Source organism: Trichogramma pretiosum, unplaced genomic scaffold, assembly GCF_000599845.2.
Source record: "Trichogramma pretiosum strain Unisexual culture from Peru unplaced genomic scaffold, Tpre_2.0 scaffold69, whole genome shotgun sequence".
In the NCBI taxonomy this organism is placed as follows: domain Eukaryota; kingdom Metazoa; phylum Arthropoda; class Insecta; order Hymenoptera; family Trichogrammatidae; genus Trichogramma; species Trichogramma pretiosum.
This window is the reverse complement of record NW_019641608.1, coordinates 272,528-297,563: the sequence shown is the minus strand read 5'-3', so window position 1 is coordinate 297,563 and position 25,036 is coordinate 272,528. Positions and strand designations below refer to the sequence as shown.

The following is a 25,036-nucleotide window of genomic DNA, read 5'->3' as shown; positions in this document are numbered from 1 at the left end:
CTCTTTCTCTGTTTAGGAAAGCGAAAGAGCGCCGTGGAGCTGCTGCAAGAGTCCAAGGCGTTCTACGTCAAGAGCGAGACGGTGCTGGACCGCAAGCAGGAGCTCAAGAACAGCGGCCACCTGCAGGTGTCGCAAGTCACGGCCGCGCCGGCCCCGCCGAGGCTGCTGCGCAAGTCCTGCCCCCTGAGTCCGCTCCAGCAGCAGCATCAACATCAACAACAGCAGCAGCAGTGCTGCTGGGCAACGACCTGCCTGCAGCAACACGACCAGCAACAGGCGTCCTGCGACAGACGTGAGTGATACTTGACTATTATTTTGAGCTCGCAAGCTCGAAAGCTGCATTACAAAAGTGTCATCGTGTACAGTGGATGGCGGCGATCCCAACGTGGCCGGGATGCCGACGACGACGACGACGAGTCCGCAGCAGCAGTGCACGAGTCAAGCGCAACGGGTGCTGCCCCTGGCACCGGCTCTGCCGCCCAAGAGTCCCCGGCTGGTACCGACGGTCTACAACGGCAGTCTCCAACGACGCTCCCTCGGTCCCATCAACTGTTCCGCCTCCAGCAACGTTGGTAGTAGCAGCGGCGCAACTGGCGGTCCCTGCTCGGATCAGCTGCAGACGAAGCTGAGGCGGCTGCTCAACGGCGACAGCAAGGAGAACGTCTTCTTTCCGGAGATGCAGCAGACCCCCACCCCGCCACCGCCGCCCGAGTACTCGGCGGGCATGATGACGATGATGAGTGGCAACGACAACGGCAACGTAGTAGCAGTGGATGACTACCCCGAGGACGGCAGCAAGTTCCGCTACTCGCCGGGGGAGAGTCTGTCGCCGTCCCTCGGCGTCTCCTGCAGGGACGACGAGCGAGCGGTCGGTATACCTATACTCGCTTCATTATAGAAAATACATCGCAGCTAGCTCCTTTCTTTTACGAAATGCAACGATGCGCGAATCATGCAGCCCGACGGCGGGAAAAGGTTTTGCGTATCGCGATCGACCCGCGTAACTCGACACGTAAAACGCGATATACGCGCGGTATCGAGTATCGGCGCGCAAAATCAATCGGGTTCGGCGCGCAATCAGCCGTAGGCGTGGCAGCTCGCACAAGACTCTCTGCAGTCGAGTGCGTACATATGTGTATACCTATGTTCTGCTGCGGCCGACCTTCCTCGTCATTATATCGTGAGAAACACTGCACACGGCTGCAGTTGTTGCGCGCGTATAATATATTTGTATACCAGAGAGACAGTCTTCTTTGTGCGCTCTGTCAATGGTGCACAAATTGATATTTTTATCTTCTTTTTCTCACTCTCTCTCTCTCTCTCGTGCGAGTAAATGCTGCCTTCGCATCTTTCGCGCATCTTTCTCGAGCTGCCGTATATACCATTGGAACGAACTTCCGGCCAGCGCCGCCGCCGCTGTTATATAGCTGCACACAATGTACGATGCATGCTATATACGCGTAACACGCGCAGCAGCATCAGCAGCGTTTCTTCGTGCTCGCGCGATCGACGCGGGGCAAGGACGTTTCGCATCGAATGCCAATAATATACCTATGTACGCGTCTGTAGCGAGCCTGACATTGAACCTTGTAACGCTCCGCAGCGTATACGGACACACTCGTGTGTGTGTACGATCCTATGCAGGAGCTTTTCCTCCTCCCTGCCTCCTTCTTTGCGGCACTTTGCGCTACGCGAGCTCCTTTTTCGTTCGAGTTCCCTTATTACACGAATTAATTTACGCAGCGAAATTGGGAGCAAAAAGCTGATCTTTGTGTGTCCTTTGTCACGATAGTGGGCAGCAGCGGGGGGCGAGGTGCGCTTCAAATTCGGCCGAAGCAACTCGCACTCGTACGGCCGAACGTCGTCCAGTCGGAATCGAGCCAACCGAAGCAGTCAGCAGTCCCAAGCCAGCCCCGGAGGTGGAGGAGGTGGCACTTGGGTCGGCCAGGAGCAAGGCTGCTACAGCGCCGGAGGCAGCAATCACGACCTGGAGCTCGACGCAGGCTGCCACGAGCCGGTGGTCGTATCGTCGTCCTCGTGCCACAAGTCCCTGCCCGATCTGCACAACTCGAGCACGAGTCGCCGAAGGGCCTCTCTGTCGCCTCGAGCCTCGACGCGCAGCTCCTCGAGGAAGACGACCCACGCGGCCACCAGCAGCCACAGCAACAGCCACAACAACAGCCCCTGTCCCGACTGCGAGACCGGCTCCGACTACTCGGACGATCGCAACAGCTTCAACAGGGGCTCGCTCTACTACCGGAGCGGCTCGAGCTCGCGCCACAACGCCCGACGCTCGGCCGGCGACGCCAGCAGCATTTTGTCCTCGGGGGCGCGCACCCACAAGTCCTCGGGCTCGAGCAAGTTCAGCCACGGCGCGACGGCCACCAGAGACTCCGGGGGCTCGTCGGGCCACTGCACCCACCGCAGCGAGCCGCCCAGTCGCGACTGCTGGAGCAGCAGCCACGCGAGGAGGGACAGCGGAGCCTCGACCCAGCACTCGACCGAGCGCGACCGATCCAGGAGGAGCCCCGCCAGCTACGGTACCGGAGGCAGTCCCTCGATACATCGCAAGCTCCAGCAGCAGCAGCAGCCACAGCCGCAGTCGTACACGCCCGAGAGCGACAGCGCCGGTAGCATCAGTCAGGACGAGTACAGTCCCACGGGCAATTCCAGGTAACTTTTTGCTTTCCGCGTCAATTTCATTCCGAATTCATTCGATTATTTCAACGTGGCTCTAATTCCAACAGATTTTCCGATGGATGGAAAGAGGGACGCAACCGGCCGATACTCCGCTCCAAGTCCGACATCTCCGACAGGTACTGGCGACACGATAGCCCTGGCGGTGGCGGCAAGGTACCCCAGCAGCAGCAGCAGCGCTCGCTCACGCAGCTCGAGTCGTTTTTCGATCGGCTGGGCCTCGAGCCCGAGTCCTACAGGCGCATGACCGAACCGTCGTCGCGCGGCAGCTCGCCCGTCTTCTTCGACAGCGTGAGCTCGGTCGACTCGGCGCTTGGCCCCTACTCGGCTTGGCCCTCGCAGGCCCAGTGGGCCAGTGGTGGCAACAATTGTGCCGGCTCCAACGACGATCCCGTGACGCTGCAGCAGCAGCAGCAGCGGAGCTCCGCCGATCAGCCGAGCATCGTTGAGAGGAACGCCCGGATAATCAAGTGGCTCTGCCAGTGCAGAAAGGTGCAGTATGGTTACAGCTGAGCGCTGCGTCATTCTACTGCCCTCGACTACGACCAATAACGCTAGCCACTTGCTCTACCTCTTCTCTTCCGCTATAATTAATACGTGTTGTATTTTTCATTGGGACAACCAAAAAGTATCCAACAGCCTTATATATACCCACTGTGTGTAGTGATCGACGGCTAGCTTAGATGAGGTAACATTTTGACAAAGTAGTTGTACGGCTAGGCTTGTGAGGATCATCGATCAAGTGCGAATTTCTTCATATTGGATGTTTACAAAGTCTACGCTGTTTATTTTACGAAATTTTACTTTGCGCAACCGAGAATTCAGAGCCTCCCAAATACCTTTATAGTCCATATGAAAGTAGATTGACGATTAAACATTTATAATAAATCCCCCCAACCTTCCCTCTTCCCCCCAGAATGCTGTGAAAATCTGAGAGAATATTATATTATATTGGAGCGTTATCGATGCAATTAGAATTATCATGTGCTACGTGAACTTTCGTGGAATCGTATGTGAGATTAGTGTCTTGAAATTTTCGGCCTTTGTAGTTTCATAATTTATTGATTCATACATAAGTAGTATTAATGAAAAACACGAATGCTGGTAAAAAAGTATATAATTGCGCTCGCAAATAATGTCACGCGAATAGTCAAAAAAATAACTGTGTGCAACCTCTCGACTCGTTGTCGTCCCAGTGTAAATCATTGTAAATCTCTATGTAATGAACTCGTGGTCTATTCGCAAAATAGTCGGTTCTTTGAATGTTTTAACGATAAAAAAAATACACGTCTTTTTTCATCCAGAATTCCTGGCAATAAACACGACGATGCATGCGAAATTGAATGCTAATTTATTTCTAAAACTTTGATAATAATAGAATATTGGATGCTTGGAAAAAGTTATCGAGTGAGCTATTGGAACTTGTTTAGTGCCATTTAGAAAGTGTCAAGTGTATAGATTTATTTTTATCGTCAGAGTCACGTTATTATGAATTACACCAAAATACGGTCATAATCGTCATTTTCGTATTTTTACGATATGTAACTATAGTTTGTACATAATTTTATCTTATTGAATTGTTACGTTTTTTTAAAAATTTTAGTCACCTGGTCACTAATCAATTAAATGCAAATTTTTTGTATATGAATGATTTTTAATTTCTTATTATATTATTCGAATAAATTTATATAATGTTATGGTAAAAGAAAATCTTATGAGAAACAGTGGTCTATTATTCCAAAATATTGTGTAAATATTTTCAATATATTTTATCATTGTTGTTGAAAGTTGCTGAAATACAATGTAACTTTCAACGATACTTTCTAATGAACCAAGTTTTCTTCATTTTACATCTACATTCTTAAAATTTATTTTAAATCGTATCCTTCTATTTTGACACAAAGTTTTAATTATAAAAAACTTTAATTAATCGTAAACTTGATGAAGACAATGCAACGGTTTCGAGAGAGAAATATTCATTGATTATCAGGAATTGACCGGATCAATGTAACTCGTGATCATTGAAGCAGAAACTAATCAAAAATTTACGTGATATCCTCTAAGTCATGATGGACAACGAACATATAGATTTTAAGCAATGAAAAGTGTAGATCAAGGAGAACAATTTTTTATTGCTACTTGATTCATGTTTAATCAAATTTTTGGTCAGTAAAAATTCACTTAAAATGTAAAACTTTCTACATACTGAATAAATTTAAAATTTATCGGTTTATTTTTTTGCTATAGTCCTAAAAATTCAATTGCATTTTCATACCTAGTAAAATTTATAATTTCTATGAAATAATAATCATACTTTGATGTTAAGAAACAAAAATAAACTGCTTGGTGCTGTGCATAAGAAGAGGTGTTTCGCTGCATAAGTGTGTACAGTTAAATCATAGAATGAACATCCTTTTTGATAATAAAATTAGCATTAATTTTAGATATAAAACAACTAATTTAGCCCTGTAAAGAAGATCCTGTTGATAAATTAAATGTGCAAATATTTTTTAAAATCCAATACGCGAAAGGAAATTTAATTATTTTTACATATCCATACATAGTTTTAATATGAACAATTTTTTCTTTCGTTTTTTAAAAGAAAAAACTCTTATACTGCATTCCAGGCAAATACAGTGATGTAGTTGGAATTTTATGATTTCTACATTTTACTGGCGATTATTTTAGTGTAAACAATTTTTTAACCGTTGCGAATTTCAATTAATTTAGACGTTTCAATAAGAGTATTTCAAATGTTTGACTGAATACTAAAAATCGGACATGAGCACAAATTATAGAAATCATGTGTACGCGCTTACTAATGGAAGCTGTTGAAAATTAGTCGACGATAGTTGCATGTTAAAAACTGACCAATACGCTCGATGAAGAGAAAATTGGGGGTATTTTTGACTACAATCATGAGCCTAATAACAATTTTTCATTGATTCGGAAGAAACGTGAAAATTTACAAATCACTAAAGAAACACTTTGGAAGCCGAAAATTACGAAATTTGTTAATTAGCTAAAAAAGGTAAATCTAGATCAATATCAATTTAACGGCATAATATCGTGAACAATTACTGTCTCAATAATATTTTTAGTATAATAATAACAATAATAATACGAATAATAATAATAATAATAACACTAAAAACAATATTTAATGTACAAAACGATTTTCAGGACGTGTTTGTATACAACAAAAGTATGGAATAGTTGTAACGATCGAATACAGACTCTTTTTGAAAAACAATCAGTAAACAGTTACGTACAAATAATTTACATGAAAAAACTATACTTTGTATGAATAATTGATTTGAGTACTTCACTGATGTTAATTAATACTGTAAACTCGGAAGGCTTAGACAGTAGACATTTTTATGATGTAAATTTGAAAATGAATGAGTATGTTGCTGAATGCGAGTACGTAATATTGAAGCACAACATATTTTCTTCAACATTAAGTTTAAACAAATTACACGTTACTGTATCTGAAAATTCATACGATATTAGTTAATAATTAATTTCTAATGGTCTCTATGTTAGTAAAAAAAAGTTATCGACTTTCCGCGAAAATGCCTTCTTTTTTTAATTTTAATCGCGAAGATGAATTAAATCGAAACGCGTTGTTTTCATTACAGAATAACGATGAAAGAGTTTAATGTTAAGTTGATGGTATTTATTATTTAGGACCCGATAAAACAAATCGCAAAACTGACTATGAAATTGTAATACGAAAAGCAAAACACACTCTATCTACGCGAATCTTTTTTGCATGATTTGTACTTTGAGAATTGACGTATTTCATTGTTTTTGTTACTTTTAACGATTCTCACTATAATATATGTCGTAAATTTATGGTACAATTAAAAAAAAATCTTGTTATTGTTTTTTTTATCTAGTCATAAAAAAGAAAAAAAATAAACTTATGTTGAACATAACTCAAATAAAGTAATTATAATGTTTTTCATCTGTATGTTTAAGTATTATAAAATCATGTGTAATGATATAATCATTTTTAATAAGTCCTTAAGCACAAGTGCAATAAATACAAGTTATTTGAAATGTATAATAGTCTTTTTTATTGGAATGCCCGCAACTTTTTAACGCGATTGGAAAGTAACACGAGAGAAGAGTTATCTTTCTGTCAATATTATTGCTTTAAAAATCATCGATCGCTAGAAGCGATCTCGAGTTTAAATGTTGAAAGGCGCAATTTGAAAAGGAGACACGAAGGCGTTATAAGAATCGCGCGCAGCTTTGCGACGTTTCGAGCGCCCAATGAAGTCGAGCTTTAAGCTCTTTGTCGAGAATAGCGAGTGGCAAAAAGCAACAGCAGCAGCCAATGGCCGTAGCTTTTCGGCGAGACTGAACCAACCACGGACGACGGTTCCAACGACTCGCGATCAGCCACAATTTCTATCGTCGTCGCGTTTACGAGCAAAAGTCGGATTATGGTTACAGGCGTGCTTTGACGTATATACCGTACAGTAGTCAGTTGGCGTGCGTTCTGCTACAAAAGCAGCCGAGTGTTGTGCTCTCTCGCAGTGCCGTGCGTGTCAGTCCGTGTCTCTCCGTTCGTTCGATAAACAGTACGGGCTGCTACTGGCTCGACGCTCTTCGAAACTCGCTCCAAAACACACGCGCGCTCAAGATGCCAAACATAATCAACGACGTTAAACTCGATTTCAAAGATGTTTTGCTCAGGCCCAAACGGAGCACCCTCAAAAGTCGTTCCGATGTGAGTATACGCTCGAAATATCCCTAATTATTTACCATGCGCAAATTGATACCTTCAGCGAGGCAATTATCGAGTTAGATAATGAAATGATTCTCTCGTTCGCACACACGCGTTTCCGCATTGAATCGACAAAAATTGGACAAAGTTCGATTTTCCACGAGGTTCCGAGAGATCTTTATAAATAGAGCAGCTGCAGTAGCAGCTCGCGTCAAGCATACACGACTTCCGCGTGTGTGTGTGTGTGTGTTTTGAAAGCCACGAGAGCTTGCGAAGGCCCGGAAGTCGCGAGGATCGTCAAAGACGAGAGGCAATTAAAAAAGAAAACGTTTTATTGCAGGTCGATCTCTGCCGAGAGATAACTTTTCGCAATTCCAAGCGCACCTATCGAGGCGTCCCGGTGATGGCTTCGAACATGGACACGGTCGGGACCTTCGAAATGGCCAAAGCCCTGTCAAAGGTAACAAAACAAAACAAAATAAAAAAATCAATCGTCTCGCTGCAACAAAAGCCACACATTGTCCTTGACTCTCGTCACTGCGCGAATTCTAATGATTGCAGCACGGCCTGTTCGTGACGATGCACAAGTATTACACGTGCGACGAGTGGAAAGAATTTGCCATTCAGAATCCCGAGTGTCTGAAAAATATGGCCGCTAGTTCAGGGACGGGCAACGAAGACTTCGAGCGGCTGTCGAGCGTCTTGGCAGCCGTGCCCGAGCTCACGTTCATCTGCATCGACGTTGCCAATGGATATTCCCAGCACTTTGTCGAGTACGTGAGAAAAGTCCGATCCAAGTACCCGGACCACACCATTATCGTGAGTTCTTCTAAAAAAAGCTCCCGTACGTCAATCGCCACGCGTAAATGACATTTTTCGGGCAAATATATTTCAGGCCGGAAACGTCGTTACCGGAGAAATGGTCGAGGAGCTAATACTGTCCGGCGCTGACATAATCAAGGTGGGAATCGGCCCTGGCTCAGTTTGCACGACGCGCATGAAGACTGGCGTCGGCTATCCCCAGCTCAGCGCGGTCATCGAGTGCGCGGACGCCGCGCACGGCCTAAAAGGTCACATCATTTCCGTGAGTATTATATATAAAATCAAATATCTCTTCTCGCGCGATCGACGCCAACGTACGATAATTTTCTCGTCGATTTGTCGTGTCTAAGGACGGCGGCTGCACGTGTCCCGGAGACATTGCCAAAGCTTTCGGCGCTGGCGCCGATTTCGTCATGGCCGGCGGCATGTTCGCTGGCCACGACGAGTGCTCGGGCGAAGTCATCGTGAAGAACGACCAAAAGTTCAAGCTCTTCTACGGCATGGCCTCGCGCACGGCCATGCAGAAGCACGCCGGCGGAGTCGCCGATTACAGGTACGTCTCATCTATCTCTCTCTTTCTGTAATACAATTATGAAAAGATACGACTTGTGACGTTCGATAGACAAATTGAACATTTATATTTTTTTACCTACATCGACGATTATCTTATCTCTCTTGATGCGGCAAACTATTGCCAATTGTAAAATTATAGCTCGGCATTGACGACGTATCCGAGTCGATGGGTAGAAACATTTTTTTACGAGTTTTCGATAGTTATTTAATCGATTGCTATTGTAAAAATTAATCGTACTCGATCTCACCGATTAATAGCATCAAATTTGATCGACTTTTCCTCGATCGATTCATAATTAACGTCAAAATAATTTCCACAAGGTCGTCCGAGGGAAAAACCGTGGAGGTACCGTACCGAGGGCCGGTGGAGGCGACGCTGCTCGACATCATGGGTGGACTGCGCTCGGCCTGCACCTACGTCGGGGCCTCGCGCCTCCAGGAGCTCCCGAAACGCGCGACCTTCATCCGATGCACCCAACAGCTCAACAACATTTACGGACCGCCCATGTAGACGATTGTATCGCGAGCGGATTTTTTCTTGTAATATATCGCGTCCAATACGTCGAATGCGGATTATGGCCATTTTACACTTAACAAAAATTTATCATTATTACTATTATTATTATCATTATAAATCTAATTGTAAAATGCGAATTATGAAAAAATAACGAGTAATAGCCAAGTACAGGGAAGAAACGATTTGTAAATAAGAGTGCCGTACCGCACACGAATCCAAGTGCACAAAACACTTTGAACGTATATTAAATATATATACAGTCGTGTGCGTCGCTCAATGTATTTGTTTGCCGAGTGATTGATCAAACGTTTTCAAGAATATACATATAGGTATATATGTTTTCGAGTAGTTGTACGAGCGCACGATTACACGAGTCACAAGTATAAAGACGTCGGTCTTGATTGAAAACTTTTGTTATTGATGCTCGCGCGCGAGATCGTTTGTGTAATCGTCGACTGTGTACATACAAAGTAAAATGATCATGTATTTTTGAAAATTTTTCAAAGGCACACGATACTTCGATGTAGGTGGGCATATAAGCATAGAGCTGCTTTATTGCATTTACAACGCTCGTTAACAGTTTTTTTGTCGGATACTGCAGCGGAAGTACAAAGGAAAAAATACAGTGAAACTGATTTTTGATTCGTCGAGTTTTGCGAGAGGCGTGTTGAAGCGTGGATGTGTTGTATGCTCCGGAATTGCTGACGATTTGTAAAATCTGTCAACTGCTAATGGGTATTCCACGTACAAGTCGACATCTTTTGCACTGGTTTTCTCGAACTTTGCGATCGAGCAAAACTTGTAAATCATTGGTATAAGTAGAGGAGTTTGGAAAAATTTGTGCAAAAGTTGACGATTTTTTCGACGGATAACGTTGAAATTAAATATAAGTATATTTTATAATAGTATTGCAAATATGAGATGAAAAAGTGAAAGCGCCACATTTTCTTTAGTATATTCTGTAGAAGAAAAAGTATTAAAATTTTTTCGTGTTTATTATACAGATAATAATGGAATTGATTTTACAGGAGTAATTCACTGTAAGCTCCTGCACTTGACATGATTTTTTAACTGTTTATTTATTATTTATTCCGCATGAAGCTCAAAGTATACATAATAACACAACTAAGTCATAAATTACGATTTTTAATAATTTATCATTGTTAAAATAAATATGGACTCAAATTATATGATTTATAATATAAAAGGAGCTTTCAAGATGATCGTACATTTGCACAACATGGAATATTGGATATTTATTTTCCGACGGGCACATTGCCTCGATTAGTTACAATTCATAGTAACGATATGATGCATCCAAGCAAGTTGCTAGAAAGGTGTCGCAAACGCCTTTTTATACTGAATTTAAATATCATGTTGCATTTTAATATCTATCTAAAGAGTTCCTAACAGTCCATTCGAATGTATTGAGCATCTTGAACAAATTCTACTTAGTCATAATTTTCTTGATGAATATTTCGAAAGTATGATAAACTAGCACTTGCCCAATTTTTAATTGTAAATTTTATTATCAGTATTTGTGTATGAATTGTTTTTTACAGCCCAACATAATCAGTGCATACCATATTATGTAATAGAACAATATTGATGAAAAAAATACCAGCGCTAATGTAAATTAGCTAGTACTTGTACTTTAAATGATGTTCATAAAATGTCAATAAATTTAATATTTTATGGATGTATGTTTACAAAAAATAATTAAAATAAATTATTGGGTGCTCTTACAATGTGATTTTTAATTATTCATATGAATTACATAAATTTTTTTCTATTTATAAAAAATCAAATTATTTTTCTCATATCATTCAGTCAGCTTTTCATGTGCATCATTAGGAAGTCATTTTGATCATCTAACTTTTTGGTCTTCTCTTCTTCGTTTCATGTATAACTAAGTCTCTGTTCACAGCACCCAAGTGCATAATATAAGCTTGCTGTTATTCAAACATCCATTTTCACTATGTTATCTGTATTTTCAACAATCGATCATCTTGCTGAAAACGTACGTGTAACAAAACGTTATAGTTCGTAAAATGCTTAGTCTACAATTTATACTTAAGATATTAAAAAATCGTTCACGTCTGTGTACTAACAAAGACTAAATCATTTCAATTTCATCCACTGATTACAAAAATTGCTCAATTCTCAACTGATTTTCAATGATCAATAAATTTACAGATGCAGCTAAAATGGCATGACCTGATGCATACTATCAATAAATTCTTAGCGCTGAAGCCAAAAATTTAATCAATTAGCGGTCATAAAAAAATCAAACACAACATCTAAGGTAAGACTGCATTGGTAACACAGTATTAAAAGTTTACAGTCATGATACACTATGATAAAAATGTAGTATAATTCAGTATAAGTTATTTCATTCAAATGCTTCACATTTATCAAATACAGAAACTTAGTATTATTGTACAATCAAACTGCTGTAAATGAGATGTAATATAAGTCATTTTTAAACTTATAGATATATAATGAGATGATATTCTAAAAATCAGTAATGTATATATACACGCTTACATACACATAAATATGTATAAATATATTGATATATATGTAAATGTATAATCAAGTGATTCTTCTTGGATTAATACATCCTTTTGGAAATCTATTGTTATCTGTATGGGAATAAAGAAATGATTATTGTAAAAATTCATTGATTATATATAAAAATTATCACAGTATTTCAAAGGTGTAATGTATATGTTTATGCAAATATGAATATTATATAATATTTAAGTATATTATAAAAATTCTATATATTTATATAATTTTGAATATTTATATCATATCTATAGAAATTGTTTTATAATAATTATGTTAGTACGATATACCGAAATGTATTGTATTGATGAATTAAATTTAAAATCCTAAAATAAGTTGTATATATATACACAAAATATATGATACCCATTGCATTAAATACTACTTGATTTCGTAACTTTTACACCATTGATTTTTTTAGCTCAGATACGAATACATTAAGAGAGTTAATTGATGGTAACACCCAACTGATGGGTTTCATTTACCTCAAATAATCTCTCAATTCGATCGAACTTTCAGAGAACGTGTGAACCAAATGAATTGCGAATTTAGAATAAAAAAATTTTTATTTACAATCTTTTAAATGCACAATAGAATTCACCGATTCTCTTAAAGCATATATTTATTACAAATATAAAGTACAATTGAACTCACTTTAATAGTTTCCGTTTAAGCAGAGTTAGTTCTCTGTACTTGTCTGAGGATACTGATAGTTCTGGTAGTTCATTGCAGGGAATGCCGGAGTTTGTCCTGGCGTCGCTGCACTTTGGGCACCAGGAGTGTAATAACCTGGATTGGCAGGATTCATTCCTGGATAGACGTATGGTTGCGGAAACGCTGGAGTAGTAGTAGTGGGCATCGCATTAGCCATAGTAGCAGGTTGTGCTTGAGCCTGTGGCTGACTAGCTCCAGACTGGGTTGTCACAAAATTTTAAATTAGAAAAACGATCGAGGGAAATTTTTATTTAAAGAAATGTTAACAACATTATTACTTACTTTACCACCTTTCATTTGGGCTTCAATAGCCTCTGCTTCGGCAGTTTTACCAATACTTCGGTAATATTCAGCCCATTGTGCACTGTAATCAGTTTGTCCTCCGTTTTGTTGAGCGTTAGCTTGTTGCTGTTGCTGTTGTTGTTGCTGCTGTTGTTGTTGCTGCTGCTGCTGTTGCTGTTGTTGTTGGGGTTGTTGCTGTTGTACAGCTGGCTTTTGCTCTAAAATGAAAAAAATGTTGAGATTGTATGATATTCCAACAATATTTTTTCATTCTATTTTATTGAAATAGAAATTTTACCTTGCATTTCTTTGACTGCAGCTACTGCAGCTTGTTGTTGCTTAGCTTTTTGTTCGATCATTTCGGCTTCACTGTGTTTTCCAAGGGACCGGTAATACTCAGCCCACTGAGCACTGTAATCTGGTTGACCAGTGGCTGGGTCTATTTGTACACCACCTGATGTTGCAGCAGCAGCTGCATTTGGATCGGTGGCTTGAGTACCAGGCCATGCGGTATATCCAGGTGCTGCATTCCATCCTGGATAATATCCCATTGGGTTTTGGGCACCATAAACATTCGTACCAGCTGGCATAGGTGTGCCTAGTTTTTCACTGAACACCCTCTTAGCGTGCTCTACTTGCTCCGGAGTACCTCTAATAATGAAAGATTTTTCGGATTCTGTTCCTGGATTTCGTCTATCTATTTCACAATGAGCTCCAGTCTGAGCATTTATATGTTTGATTGTTTCTCCTCCTAGAATATATCATTTTAATGAATAATTTTAAATACTGATTCAAGTATTTCTTATACATACTTTTGCCAATGATTATACCGCACTTCGCAAGCGGAACTGTATAGCTAAATTCAATTTTGCCTGTCATGTCTTGGCGATTCCAATAATTATTTTGGAATCCATTGCCACGTCTCTGCTATAAAAAATTTTGACTTTAGATTAATCGGAAAATAATGAAATTTCTGACATTAAAAAAAAAACTTACTACACAACTATCAATCATTTCTACAATACGTCGTTTTGCTTCTGCAACGCTGTCTGGTGGACCTGTAATAACACAGGTTCTATCACCTGGGCCATCTTCATTTGGAGGAACCACAATGTGAAGTTTAGCACCGGTTTCTCGTCGCATCTGTTTAATAGCTTCTCCGCCTTTTCCAATTACTAAACCAACTGCTTCTTTGGGGACAATAAGTTCCTGGAAATTTTAAAAGAAAAATATTATAGCTGTGTTCAACAATATAAAATGCATTATTCATTGATATTTTTAAAGAAAATCAATTACCTCATTTCCTCCACCTTCAGCTGGGATGAAAGGTCTCTCACCACCTTTACTGAACATTTGAATTTCTTTTTCAGCAATCAGTTCATAAACCAGTTGCTTAGCGTGTTCTACTTGTTGGGGATCCCCAGTTATTCTGTAAAATATTAAATATTAAATTATAAAAATAATTCAATTAAAAAATGTCTAATTATTTGATTATTCAATAATATTTTTTACCTTAATGGTTTTTCATTCTCTTGACCTGGATTATCTTGAATGATAACCATTTTAGCGCCAGATTTTTCTTGCAGTTGCTTGATGGTGTTACCTCCTTTGCCAATAATCAAGCCAACTTTCAATCCAGGAATCATTATTTCTTGAATACCTGGATGTCCTGACATAATGTTTGAGACAACTGGGTTTGTAGTACCAGGAAAAGGTGGATTTGCTCCAGGAATTTGGTCACTCTCGGATTGGGCTCTCTTAACAATAGTTGTAATAAGTTCTTTGGCTCGACTGTAACAAAAGAAAATCACCAGTGACTTAGTAAAAAATTAGCAATTATGGTAAATGATATCACAATACATTTGCATATTTAGATTGAGTAAATATATATAATTACTACAGTGTTCATTAATAAGTGCTTTAGAAAAATGTTCATAAAATTGATATTCGTATCTCTATTGCATTAATATTCATAAAATTATCATCATCATATTTAAAAGATTAATTTTTTATACAGAATCATGATTTCTATTGGTTACATGATGAGTTGTTCCAAATTGACAAAACGATATCATCTTCCAATAGCATGAATAACGTATCCACACATATATCTACAATAACTGTCTGTCTTCACAATTTTCAAGCAAACTTTAAAACACATTTCAACCCTAGTGAATGAAAGCAAAAGACTATTAGTAAATACGAATTTCATCAAATAATAATCTCAATTCACTCCAATGAAAATAACAATGTCTACCTGTATACTCACATCCAGGATCAAGAACTAATTGATTATATCATAAATTTGTATAATAAAATATTTGTGTACAGCAAACATAAATATATAAGAATAAGAATATGGAAAATACATGTATATATATATATAAATATAGATATATATATATCAATATGAATAATAATGTTGGTATTAATTTTTATCAATTCAAGTATATCAATGAGAATAAGTATAGAATTCATGAATTAATCTATATATCACATATTTAAATAATTTTGTATGCATGAGTAATAATAAAAAATATCGTTTTAAATGTATTACACAGCGGCTTACTACATTATTATAAAAAATTAAACATATGGCCACATGTATAGAATGTTTATTAACATATAAAATACGCGAAAAAAGGATTCAACTTGTTTTTTCAATAGAACACTCAGTAAATTTGCTTTACTATATTTACCTTCCTTTTGCTGATTATAATTATACTATTTAATTATACTATTTTTTCAAAGAGCTTATTACATTGAGCATTTAATTTGTTAAATTAAAAAAAATATGATTTATGATATTTCTTAAAATTTATAGATATAGATTTCAAGTAGAGAGTGAAAAAAATATTGAAGGATTTAAATCATATTTCACATGAATATATAAAATATTTTCAGAAACATTTTTCTTAAAAGTTTGTGAAGATTAAATTTGAAATAAGATATATTGCAGATTGTATTGTAAATAAGTAAAAAGTAAGGAAAATATGTTACTTGACAGCATCCCTAGTGCCCGTAAGCGTGCATGTACGGTCTGGTAATCCTCCGCTTTCAGTAGCCATTTGTATTTTACAAGCTGTTTCACTTTGCAATCGTGTTATTTGTTCACCTCCTCGTCCAATAACTGAAAAAAATTATTACAAAAATTGTTTAAAACATTAACATATTATGATTTATTTCAATGTTATTTTACTTGATTTAAAGATTCAAGTTTTTGTCAAATTATTTGTGATATGATCTAAATTTGAACTTACTTAATCCAACCATTTTGTCAGGAACTCTAATTTCTTCATTGCAAATACCTCCAATAGCTGCAGGGTTTATAGATTGTGTCATATCTGGTTTCATTTGATCTTGTAAGCTTGGGTTTAAATTTCCTCGCATGCTTAATAATGGATCTGCTATAGTAGGAGCCAGCTTTTTGGCCTCTGGTTCTAAAAGAATAGAAATGAAAACAATTTTAGAAGATAAAAGTATTTTTGAACTAAATTAGTCAATGAATAATTCAAGTAATTTTAAAAAAGAAAAAAAAACTTCAAGGAAATATCAAAACTAAGATAAACATGAGTATTTTCAAACCCATTTTCTGAGATATTTCTGAATATTTTTTTTCATACAAGTTTAGAAATTAACAAAATGAAGACATTCGTTTTACTATTTAAAAAAATATTCAGTGAAAATCTCAGAAAACATTTTTGAACATATTTATTTTTATATTGACTTTGGTATCTCCTCAAGAAAACTGTGGTTGACGTAGTAAATAATTACCTATAGAATCTTCAAGGGGTCTTTTCTTGGCAGGATCTAGGCTATTCTGAGTTCCTTGTGGATTTATTTTTGCAGCAATCTTGAAATGAAAAAAATATATAATTCATTAAAATAATTTTATTTCACTGTATGTTTCACTATACCTCAGTTGTCATTGCAAATTGGTAACTTAAATAACAGTTATTATAGTTTGTTATTAACTAATTTGACATTAGTTACCATATAATTATTGGTTCTGTAGCACATTTATTTTTTGAGGAAAAAGTTTGAAATAATAAGTAAAACTTAAGTTGACCCTTTAATAGTTAATTAAAGTTTAATATTTATCCGATAATTTTTAACTGGTTCGAACATCATTCGGAGAAAAGTGTATAAAAAAGAGTTTTTTGACCATGAAAGTTTAATAAGTGTCGATAAGCAGTAAATTTAGTGTGATTTTGGAGTGGGGGAAACAGATACAATCCGCCATTCCATGCATGTGTACTGTATGCTAGACGCATGAAATAAAACGATGAGTCGTTGAGTCATTGGCCGTGTACCTTACGAGGTGTAATCAAAGAGAGATGCCAAGCGTGGCCGGGTGAAAAAGGGTTGCTGCTTATGCACAAGCTGTTCACTCACCTGCTTAGCGCGCTGAAGAGCTGCTGCGAATGCCGAGCTCTGGGAGAACGTCTGAGGTGGGCCGCCGGCGTTGGTGTCGTAGCCACTCATCGTGCTGCCGTCTTGAGACGTCTCTGCGGAGGCCGACTGAGGCTGCTGAAACGAGCCGAGCTGCTGCTGCTGCTGCTGGACCGACGCGGCCAGCGACTGGGACTGCTGCTGATTCAGCAGCGGCGGAGTGTGCTCCTGATGGTTGCTCGACTGGGACTTGCTACGGTGCTCGCGCTCGCCTCGGTCGCGATCCGATCTGTCTCCGGCGCCGCTGCTACGGTCGCGGTCGCCGCGATCTCGGTCGCGCGACGAGGACGACTTGGACGATCGCCGGTAGTCGCTGTCCCGGTCGTTCCTGTCTCGGTCGCTGCGCCGATAATCCTCGTCGTCACGGTCGCGCGAGCTGCGCCGCTTCTTCTTCGATGACGAACCCGTTGTGGCTGACTTTATGCGGCAGAGCCTCGATGGAGGCTCTGGCGACCTTTAGTTCTTAGTTATAAGGAAGGATGTGTGGTTGGTTGAGGTTCGATGCTCGAGATGCAGAACGGCGTAGCACACGAGCGAAAGTCTTAACTATGTGTCCACTGAATCGGCTCTCGCACTGCTGCTGCTGCTGCTGCTCTAGAAGCGGAGGGAGGCACGACTTTCTCGGACTGCGCCCACGCTCTCTAACGCGCACTACGAAACACGCACGCACCCACGAATCGCTGCTGCACTGATACACGGGACGCTCGTTGACGTCACCACCAGTAGTCACCACTTCACCAACAACTTTGATACAGGTCCAAATTCAAAAACGTATATGGGCAAGTCAATCGTCCCAAGCGGTGGACTCTTCGTAGGCAATGGCAATTCAATCAATGGAGGAGATTTACTTGAGCGTGGCGACGAGGCTTGATTCTCTCGAGCCGTTTCAGCGGTCTCTCTGTCTCTCTCTCAGAGACCAGAGTCTCTGTGTTTTGCGCACTGCACTGCCCTGCCCCCTCGGTCCCGCGAGTCACGCAACTTTCTAGTACGAACGAGCGTCGCGAATGTCGCTAGTTGCTTTAAAATTGTTCCGAAAATAGGCCCATTTCGTAAATTAGATTGAACTTGCTTTTTTTTAACAACTGTATACTGTATGCGTAATGCGATGAATAAGTTTTTCTGAGCAATTATTGAAACAGTTTTTCCATAATTTTTATTGTCAGGATATTTATCAATGTTTTACCGCAAAAGATTCGTAATGAAAATTCACAAAAATATTTTATATTTAATTACTCGATAAATATTGATCAATAGTTGAAATGTTTACAGAACTTGTTGCATTTTACCTTTTTCCTAATTAATTATGCAATATTGGTACAATAAATATTCGATTCGATGCAGTACTTGATGAAATTGAAGGGTATTTTATTCGATACTTTTCCGCTTCAAGATGTGTTTACACAAAAAAATAATTTGAAACTACGATTTTCAAAATACAATGATTTCAAGTAAAAACTAAATAAGCAATGCCACTATGGCTTCCTAAAATCAATGAATAGATATTATCAAACGAGTTTTGATAATATCTATTCTTATCAAACCATCTGTACAAGTCCATCGTTCTCAGTTAACAGCTCGTTTTTTCACGAAAAAAAAGCTTTTCGTGCGACTTTCAACGCTTATGTTCGTCTGTTGACTTGCTAATGTATGCCGCTCTTAAAATTCGCACGCTTGTCAGCGACAGGTTACTTTTGACAATGCAACATATGTAGAACCCATATGCAGTTGTCAGTCACGTGTTTGTATACTTTAGACTTAGATACCTATCGTGTCACCGAGAGATAATCAAAGTTTTATAAAACGCTCTTGAAACGCTAAAGCTTAATTAGATACCAATGCTTATGATTGAGAGCCGTCTTTAAGTGTATTAACTATTGGGGTTATATTGGAAAAAATATTATCATTTGATTATAAATTGTATTTTTAAAATTTAAAATTTATTTGTTCTCATAATGGATTTATCATTGAGTGAACCTTGTGTGGATATTAATCTACCAGAAGTTGACTTGAAAGCATTCGCATCGAAAGCCAAGGATTGGAATTTCTTGCATGGTATAGTTGTTAATCATATTATTTATTGATAATCTTTCTATGATGAAACAGAATAGTTTTTTAAAACTTGCCTTCTTCTTTCAGGAGTTATTATGAAATCTAAAAAGGATTTTAGCGAAGATCATGTGCAGATAGCTCCTTTTCTATTATTGCCATCAAAGTACCCCAAAAAAGAATTTAATAAAGCAAAACAAATACAAACATCTATTAATGCTCTCATGCATAAAGTGGCTCACGACTATGAATTTCTACAAAGTACCTTAAAAAAGTAATAATTTTATATGTTATTGATTTAAGCCTATATAAAAAATTTTTAATTAAACATGTTATTTATTTTTTACAGTACCATCGAAGTAGATTTTTTTACTTCAAAACTCTTTGATATTTATGAAAAAGTCCATTCCGAAGGATTTACGCAAGTATGTAAAATGACTGGAAATGTTTTAAAATGGAATGTTTAAAATTAATATGACATGATTCTGAATTTTTAGTCTATTAGCTTAGGATTACTTAGAGCAGACTATATGATGCACAGTACTGATGGTCATAAAATAAAACAAGTTGAAACAAATATGATTTCTTCTAGTTTTGCTGGTCTGAGTGTTCCTATAACTGAGTATCAGAGGTAATTTAAAATACTAAAAAAATTTTAATTATAATTTTAATTGTCTAAAATGTTTTATAGATTTGCTCTGAAAGAATTAGGTCATATGGATAAAGTAGCAAATGTAAGTGATTATGTTTTTTGCTATTCAGTAGTGAATAATTTATGATTAAAATTGAATTTGATTAAATTTGTAGATTCCAAATAATAATTCAGCTGAAGGATTTGCAATGGGTTTAGTAGAGGCATGGAAACTTTATAATACAAAAGAGTCTGTGATTATGATTGTTGTTGAAGATATTGTATATAATATATATGATCAAAGAGTGATAGAATTTTGTGTACACGCCTTAAATCCAAGTATAGTTGTGATCAGAAAAACTTTGAAGGATTTAATTGAAACTGCTCGAATTGGACCTAATAAAGAATTACTTGTGTAAGTATTGGAAAATTAACTTGTTTTTACACAAGAATATTGTAACGTTTGATCATATTTACAGGAACAATATGGAAGTAGCAGTCGTATATTATCGAACTGCCTATCAAATTGAAGCTTATACTTCAGAAAAAGAATGGTCTGTGAGGCTGCTAATAGAACGTTCACTTTCTATTAAATGTCCATCAATACATTATCAATTAGCTGGTACAAAGAAGGTAAAGAAGTTAAATTATAGGATTTTAGAATAAAGAAAAAATAATTTTTAATATTTATTGAGTAGGTGCAACAACAACTAGCTGTTCCAGGAATTCTGGAAAAATTTATTACAGATCCCAAAGAAGTAGATGAAATTAGAGATGTATTTATGGGTATTTATTCATTAGACTTGGTAAGTGTTGAAATGTTAATCTTATAAAAATTAAAAGTACAATAGTACAAATTATTTTATAAAATGTGTTTATTTTTAGAATGAACAGGGTGACAAAGCAACTGCTATGGCTCTGAAGAATCCAAAAAAATATGTTTTAAAACCACAAAGAGAAGGTGGTGGTAATAATGTTTATAATGAAGAAATAAAACTGCAATTGGATAGTATGAAAACTTCCAAAGAAAGATCAGCCTGGATATTAATGGAGAGAATTTTTCCTCCTCTACAAAAAAATTATTTAATCAAGGCCAATGAAGAAGTGAAAATGCAAAATTTTATTTCAGAACTTGGTATTTATGGTGTTATTATGGGGTGAGATGAGATTTTTTTTAACAGAGTGAAAGTTAACTTTCAGAATTGAAAATTCAATTATCTCGCGTTGACAACATTTTTAATCAAATATTATGTTTCAGCAATGAGAATCAAATATTTTACAATACTGAAGTTGGACACATACTTCGTACAAAACCTGCAGATGCAGATGAAGGTGGCATTGTTAGTGGTGCGGGAGCGCTTGATAATCCATACCTTGTTGATTAATTGCTTTATTTTTGTTACTTATACAAATTACAAATCAAATATATTTTATATTTTATTTTTAGTCTCTTGACATATTAATAAAAACATTAAAGTTGCTTATGATATATTATGTTATGGATAATAAAACAATATTTTATGTAACATTTTTTATTCTTCAGAAATATATAAAATTAGTTGAATTAATTTCAAGTTCGTTTAATCATTATGCATGCCTTTTTTCTATTCTCAAAGTAATTGGCTTTACGGGTTTCAACATCAAGTCAATTTTCAATCTTATGTCTTCCAGTAAAATTACTTGATCTTTTATCAAAACGTACTTTCTCACGATCATTGCCAATAAAACTTTCATAGCCATCATAGCGTATTTTCTTCCTGAAAAAGACGATAGCAAATAAAACTATAGCATTGGAGAAGTATTTAACGAAAAGTCCTACCTATGCAATTTCGTTGTCCACCACTGAAAGGCAAAAACGTATAAGGGTGTCTCTTTAAACATTCCTCGGGTAAAAATCGATCGGGATCGAATCTCATTGGATCTGGCCAGTACTCCTCGCTCCAGTGAGTTTTTAAAAAAGCCAAAACTACCGAGCTTCCTTTCACCAAGGTGTGTTCACCTAATTTAAAGTATCTTAATTAATAATCTTCGCATCGGACAAAAGAAGAAAATCAGCGTTTGCCAACCAATGTTCAAATCGTCGGTAATTTTTCGAACGACTATTGGCGCTATCGGAAAAAGTCTCAGCGTCTCCTTGATAACGCGTTCCAAGTAATCCATACGATTCAAATCCTCGTGTCGCACAGGCACATCACTGGGATCGCTATCGCCATATATTTCGAATTGTTCTTGGTAAACTTTCTCCTAAACGTTCAACAAATAGTATTAATTATCTCGATGATCAATAAAATTAAAACATTGTCGTCTTACTTGAACATCGGGAAATAAAGCTAACATGAAGAGTACGTAAGTATTTACTAATGCCGTTGTGTCATTGCCCTAAAACATCTGTAATGAACTTGAATATGAAATTTTTTTTACTGGATGTGTTTCAGTTGTTTACTTACAGCTATCATCATCGTATCAACTTCTTCCCTCAACTCTTCGTCGGTAAATTTTTTACCCTCATTAGTCAGCTCCATCAATTGATCTAAAAATGCTTTTTTGAACTCTCCGTCTTGAGCTTTTATAATTCAAATTGAACGATTAGCATGGTATTGAGTGCACACGAAAAATAATCTACTTTTCTAACTCACGAGTTTTGTTCGATGACATCAAAGCCAACTTTTTCTTTTTTATCACCTAAAACAACGCAACATAAACCGTTGGTTAACGATATTTGGGCGAAATCGAAAAATTATTTGAATAACACTCTGTTTGATCGAACTTCCAAAATGAAGTAAAAGCGTTTCGATAAAAATGTTTGTTAGCTTTAGATCCTCGAGCTAGACTTACTTGATCGGTCAAATCGTGAACGAATCGAATACCTTCGCGCCAGTTTCTTCCGTCTCTCGTTAAATTGAACACGATGTCCGGGTGCATCCATATTTTCAGCATACGCGAAAACATTATTTCAAAGAGTCTGCAATGGAAGTAAAATTCATTAAAAGGTCAAGGGTCATTGAAATGCATATTTTTGTCACATTTTACCGTTTTGCCGCGTCTACGTAGAGCGATTTGCGTTGGACTTGGACACTCGACGGCACGCCCATGGCAGTCTCTATAAAGATCGAGAAAATAGCTTTAAAAGACGCAAATTAGTAATTTCAAGCCGCAAGTAACACGTGTGTGTGTGTGTACCGCAGATGATGTCGAGGGTGCACAGCGAAACGTATTGAAATATGTCGAATTCGCCGGCGTCCAGTTCGACTCGCAGCTCCTTCACCAGGACGTTGGCTTGCTTGGCGAATATCTCGACGAAACCTTCGAGAATCCGCGGATTGAACGTCGGCATGATTAATTTGCGATGCAATCGCCACTTGCTCGCTGCAACACACGGAATCGATCGATTTGCGCGTGCGAAAAATCCAATAAAGTATAAAGAATCGGTGGTCGAGCGGCGCAGCGATGCTGCTCACGTATCGTTCAGCCTGTTATTGGCTCGTGCGCCAAACAAGGCAAATAAAACGACTTGTATTCAGAGCTCGTGTATGCGCGCGGGCACAACGCGAAATTATATACGCGCATTTCTATATTATCGTGTGGCGTGCCAAAAGTCGCTTATGGTCAAATTATATACTATATACCTGGTGCGGTGAATAAGCCCGTGCCCATCCAAGGCCTGGCGAATTTGTACAGGTCCTCCTTTTCGATTGCTTTGGAACTGGCGAGGATCGTCTGTGGAAATTTCAATCGCTGCTACGAAAATTTTGCGGAAAGTTACTTTCAAGTAAGCGAATCATTTGACTGACCTTTAACTGTTGAGGCTCGTACACCACGTAGAATAGTCGAGTACCGAGCCAAGCGTGAAAGGGCGACGGATACATGTTCATCCACTTGCGAAACTCGTTCAAGATGTCTGGGCAATCGAGCACAGCGTCGACCGGGAGAAAAAAAATCAATGAAAATCGATGAAGCTCGAGTGAAAAATAGTTATTTAGTTTTCGAGATAATTTACCTTCGGTACTGCCCATGAAATAGTGAGCGCTTCCGATGAACGGCATCGAGGGAGGCCCGGGACACTTGACAAGTTTGCGAATCTTGCCGAGTTTCCAGAAGTAAAATATCACCAGGTATAAGGCTGCACAAGCCAGAACAATAATCGTAGCCAAGAAAAGCCACATCTTTGCACAAAACTCGACTTGGATAAACAATTTTCCGTGCCGCGCGTTGTTCGCAACGATCGGTTTGCGATTGCGATGATCATACCATCGCGCGTAATCGAGTAATACTGAGACTCGCAGCTATGATCGTGCGCTTACCGATCGACCAACATCTCGGGAATAATAAGCGAATTTGACCAAGTTCACCGATCCACCTCACGTACGATCAAGGACGAAGGACGCTTTATAATGTACATATCGCGGGCAATTGTACACTTTTCCTTGTCATGGAAACTTACATTTTTACGGACAAAACGCAATAATGATTTTTTTTCACGGCTTAATTTAGTGTGAGTTTTACATGACATATAAACCTAGCCGATTCGACGCTGAGCGAAAAATTGGATGATTTTTGCACAATTATGAAAAATGTCTTCCTCGATCGGTAACTAACTAACTACCAAAATGTTAAAAAATCTGGTTAAAATTGTTTGAAATTGAATCTGTGTAATTCAGGGTGTAAAAAGCGAAGAATCGATGTTTTCAAGCGTTTCTCGTGTCCTCATTTTTGAATCGACGGATCAAACGTTTGAAAATAAGAAAAGAAACGATGAGAAATTTAAAAATGCTGTAATAAGCGCCGGTGATCGGCTGCAGCGGAAGACGCTCGAGTGTGATCGGCAACCGATCCCCCGCGCAAGTACTCAGAAACGTCATCCGCCGAGCGAGAAAACATCCGCGATTGCCATCAAATGTTTATTTTCGCTCTCAGTCCAGTACAGAATTAGGATTAATTACAAGAGCGAAGAGGGTAAGGAAACTCGTCGAATTGCCGATTACGGTCGAGCGCT

The 25,036-nt window shown here is 38.3% G+C and overlaps 5 protein-coding genes across 8 annotated transcripts in view; 3 read left to right on the top strand and 2 right to left on the bottom strand.

Moving 5' to 3' along the window:
- Positions 1–4,323, top strand: part of LOC106648526 (dual specificity protein kinase splA) — a 31,115-nt gene extending 26,792 nt beyond the window's left edge. Inside the window, exons 4-7 of the mRNA XM_014365463.2 lie at positions 17–292; positions 366–868; positions 1,793–2,673; positions 2,748–4,323. Coding sequence (XP_014220949.1) covers positions 17–292; positions 366–868; positions 1,793–2,673; positions 2,748–3,210 — 2,123 coding nt within the window. The 3' untranslated portion in view covers positions 3,211–4,323. The remainder of the gene's footprint in view (positions 1–16; positions 293–365; positions 869–1,792; positions 2,674–2,747) is intronic.
- A 3,028-nt stretch (positions 4,324–7,351) lies between these two features.
- LOC106648630 (GMP reductase 1-like) lies at positions 7,352–10,826 on the top strand. Its single transcript, XM_014365668.2, has 6 exons — positions 7,352–7,438; positions 7,776–7,895; positions 7,997–8,254; positions 8,331–8,519; positions 8,608–8,810; positions 9,152–10,826. Exons 1-6 carry the CDS (start codon positions 7,352–7,354, stop codon positions 9,339–9,341), a joined length of 1,047 nt encoding a protein of 348 aa, XP_014221154.1. The 3' UTR covers positions 9,342–10,826.
- Positions 10,827–11,092: 266 nt separating this feature from the next.
- Positions 11,093–18,289, bottom strand: LOC106648629 (far upstream element-binding protein 3). 2 transcript variants are annotated; one of them, XM_023458483.1, is made up of 12 exons: positions 17,310–18,289; positions 16,689–16,767; positions 16,175–16,354; positions 15,915–16,044; positions 14,427–14,705; positions 14,211–14,343; positions 13,911–14,123; positions 13,727–13,838; positions 13,213–13,665; positions 12,915–13,132; positions 12,573–12,831; positions 11,093–11,992 (listed from the first exon to the last, which is right to left on the bottom strand). In XM_023458483.1, the coding sequence occupies exons 1-11, from the start codon at positions 17,397–17,399 to the stop codon at positions 12,598–12,600; spliced, it is 2,121 nt and encodes a 706-aa protein (XP_023314251.1). In that variant the 5' UTR covers positions 17,400–18,289; the 3' UTR covers positions 11,093–11,992; positions 12,573–12,597. The 2 variants fall into 2 exon arrangements, with proteins under 2 accessions (XP_023314251.1, XP_014221152.1); XM_014365666.2 differs by having other exon boundaries at positions 13,727–13,841; positions 17,310–18,288.
- A 235-nt stretch (positions 18,290–18,524) lies between these two features.
- Positions 18,525–21,443, top strand: LOC106648545 (glutathione synthetase-like). Of its 2 annotated transcripts, XM_014365497.2 has the most exons (11): positions 18,525–18,989; positions 19,120–19,418; positions 19,503–19,686; positions 19,762–19,837; positions 19,910–20,043; positions 20,104–20,146; positions 20,220–20,458; positions 20,523–20,676; positions 20,742–20,849; positions 20,929–21,200; positions 21,302–21,443. In XM_014365497.2, exons 2-11 carry the CDS (start codon positions 19,319–19,321, stop codon positions 21,426–21,428), a joined length of 1,437 nt encoding a protein of 478 aa, XP_014220983.1. In that variant the 5' UTR covers positions 18,525–18,989; positions 19,120–19,318; the 3' UTR covers positions 21,429–21,443. The 2 variants fall into 2 exon arrangements, with proteins under 2 accessions (XP_014220983.1, XP_023314252.1); XM_023458484.1 differs by lacking the exon at positions 18,525–18,989 and having other exon boundaries at positions 19,013–19,418.
- Positions 21,444–21,507: 64 nt separating this feature from the next.
- LOC106648534 (cytochrome P450 4C1) lies at positions 21,508–24,814 on the bottom strand. 2 transcript variants are annotated; one of them, XM_014365477.2, is made up of 12 exons: positions 24,041–24,814; positions 23,835–23,941; positions 23,670–23,778; positions 23,224–23,409; positions 23,074–23,143; positions 22,879–23,005; positions 22,680–22,725; positions 22,491–22,606; positions 22,354–22,422; positions 22,110–22,287; positions 21,863–22,042; positions 21,508–21,800 (listed from the first exon to the last, which is right to left on the bottom strand). In XM_014365477.2, the coding sequence occupies exons 1-12, from the start codon at positions 24,204–24,206 to the stop codon at positions 21,631–21,633; spliced, it is 1,524 nt and encodes a 507-aa protein (XP_014220963.1). In that variant the 5' UTR covers positions 24,207–24,814; the 3' UTR covers positions 21,508–21,630. The 2 variants fall into 2 exon arrangements, with proteins under 2 accessions (XP_014220963.1, XP_014220964.1); XM_014365478.2 differs by having other exon boundaries at positions 23,670–23,760.
- Between the last annotated feature and the right edge of the window lie 222 nt (positions 24,815–25,036).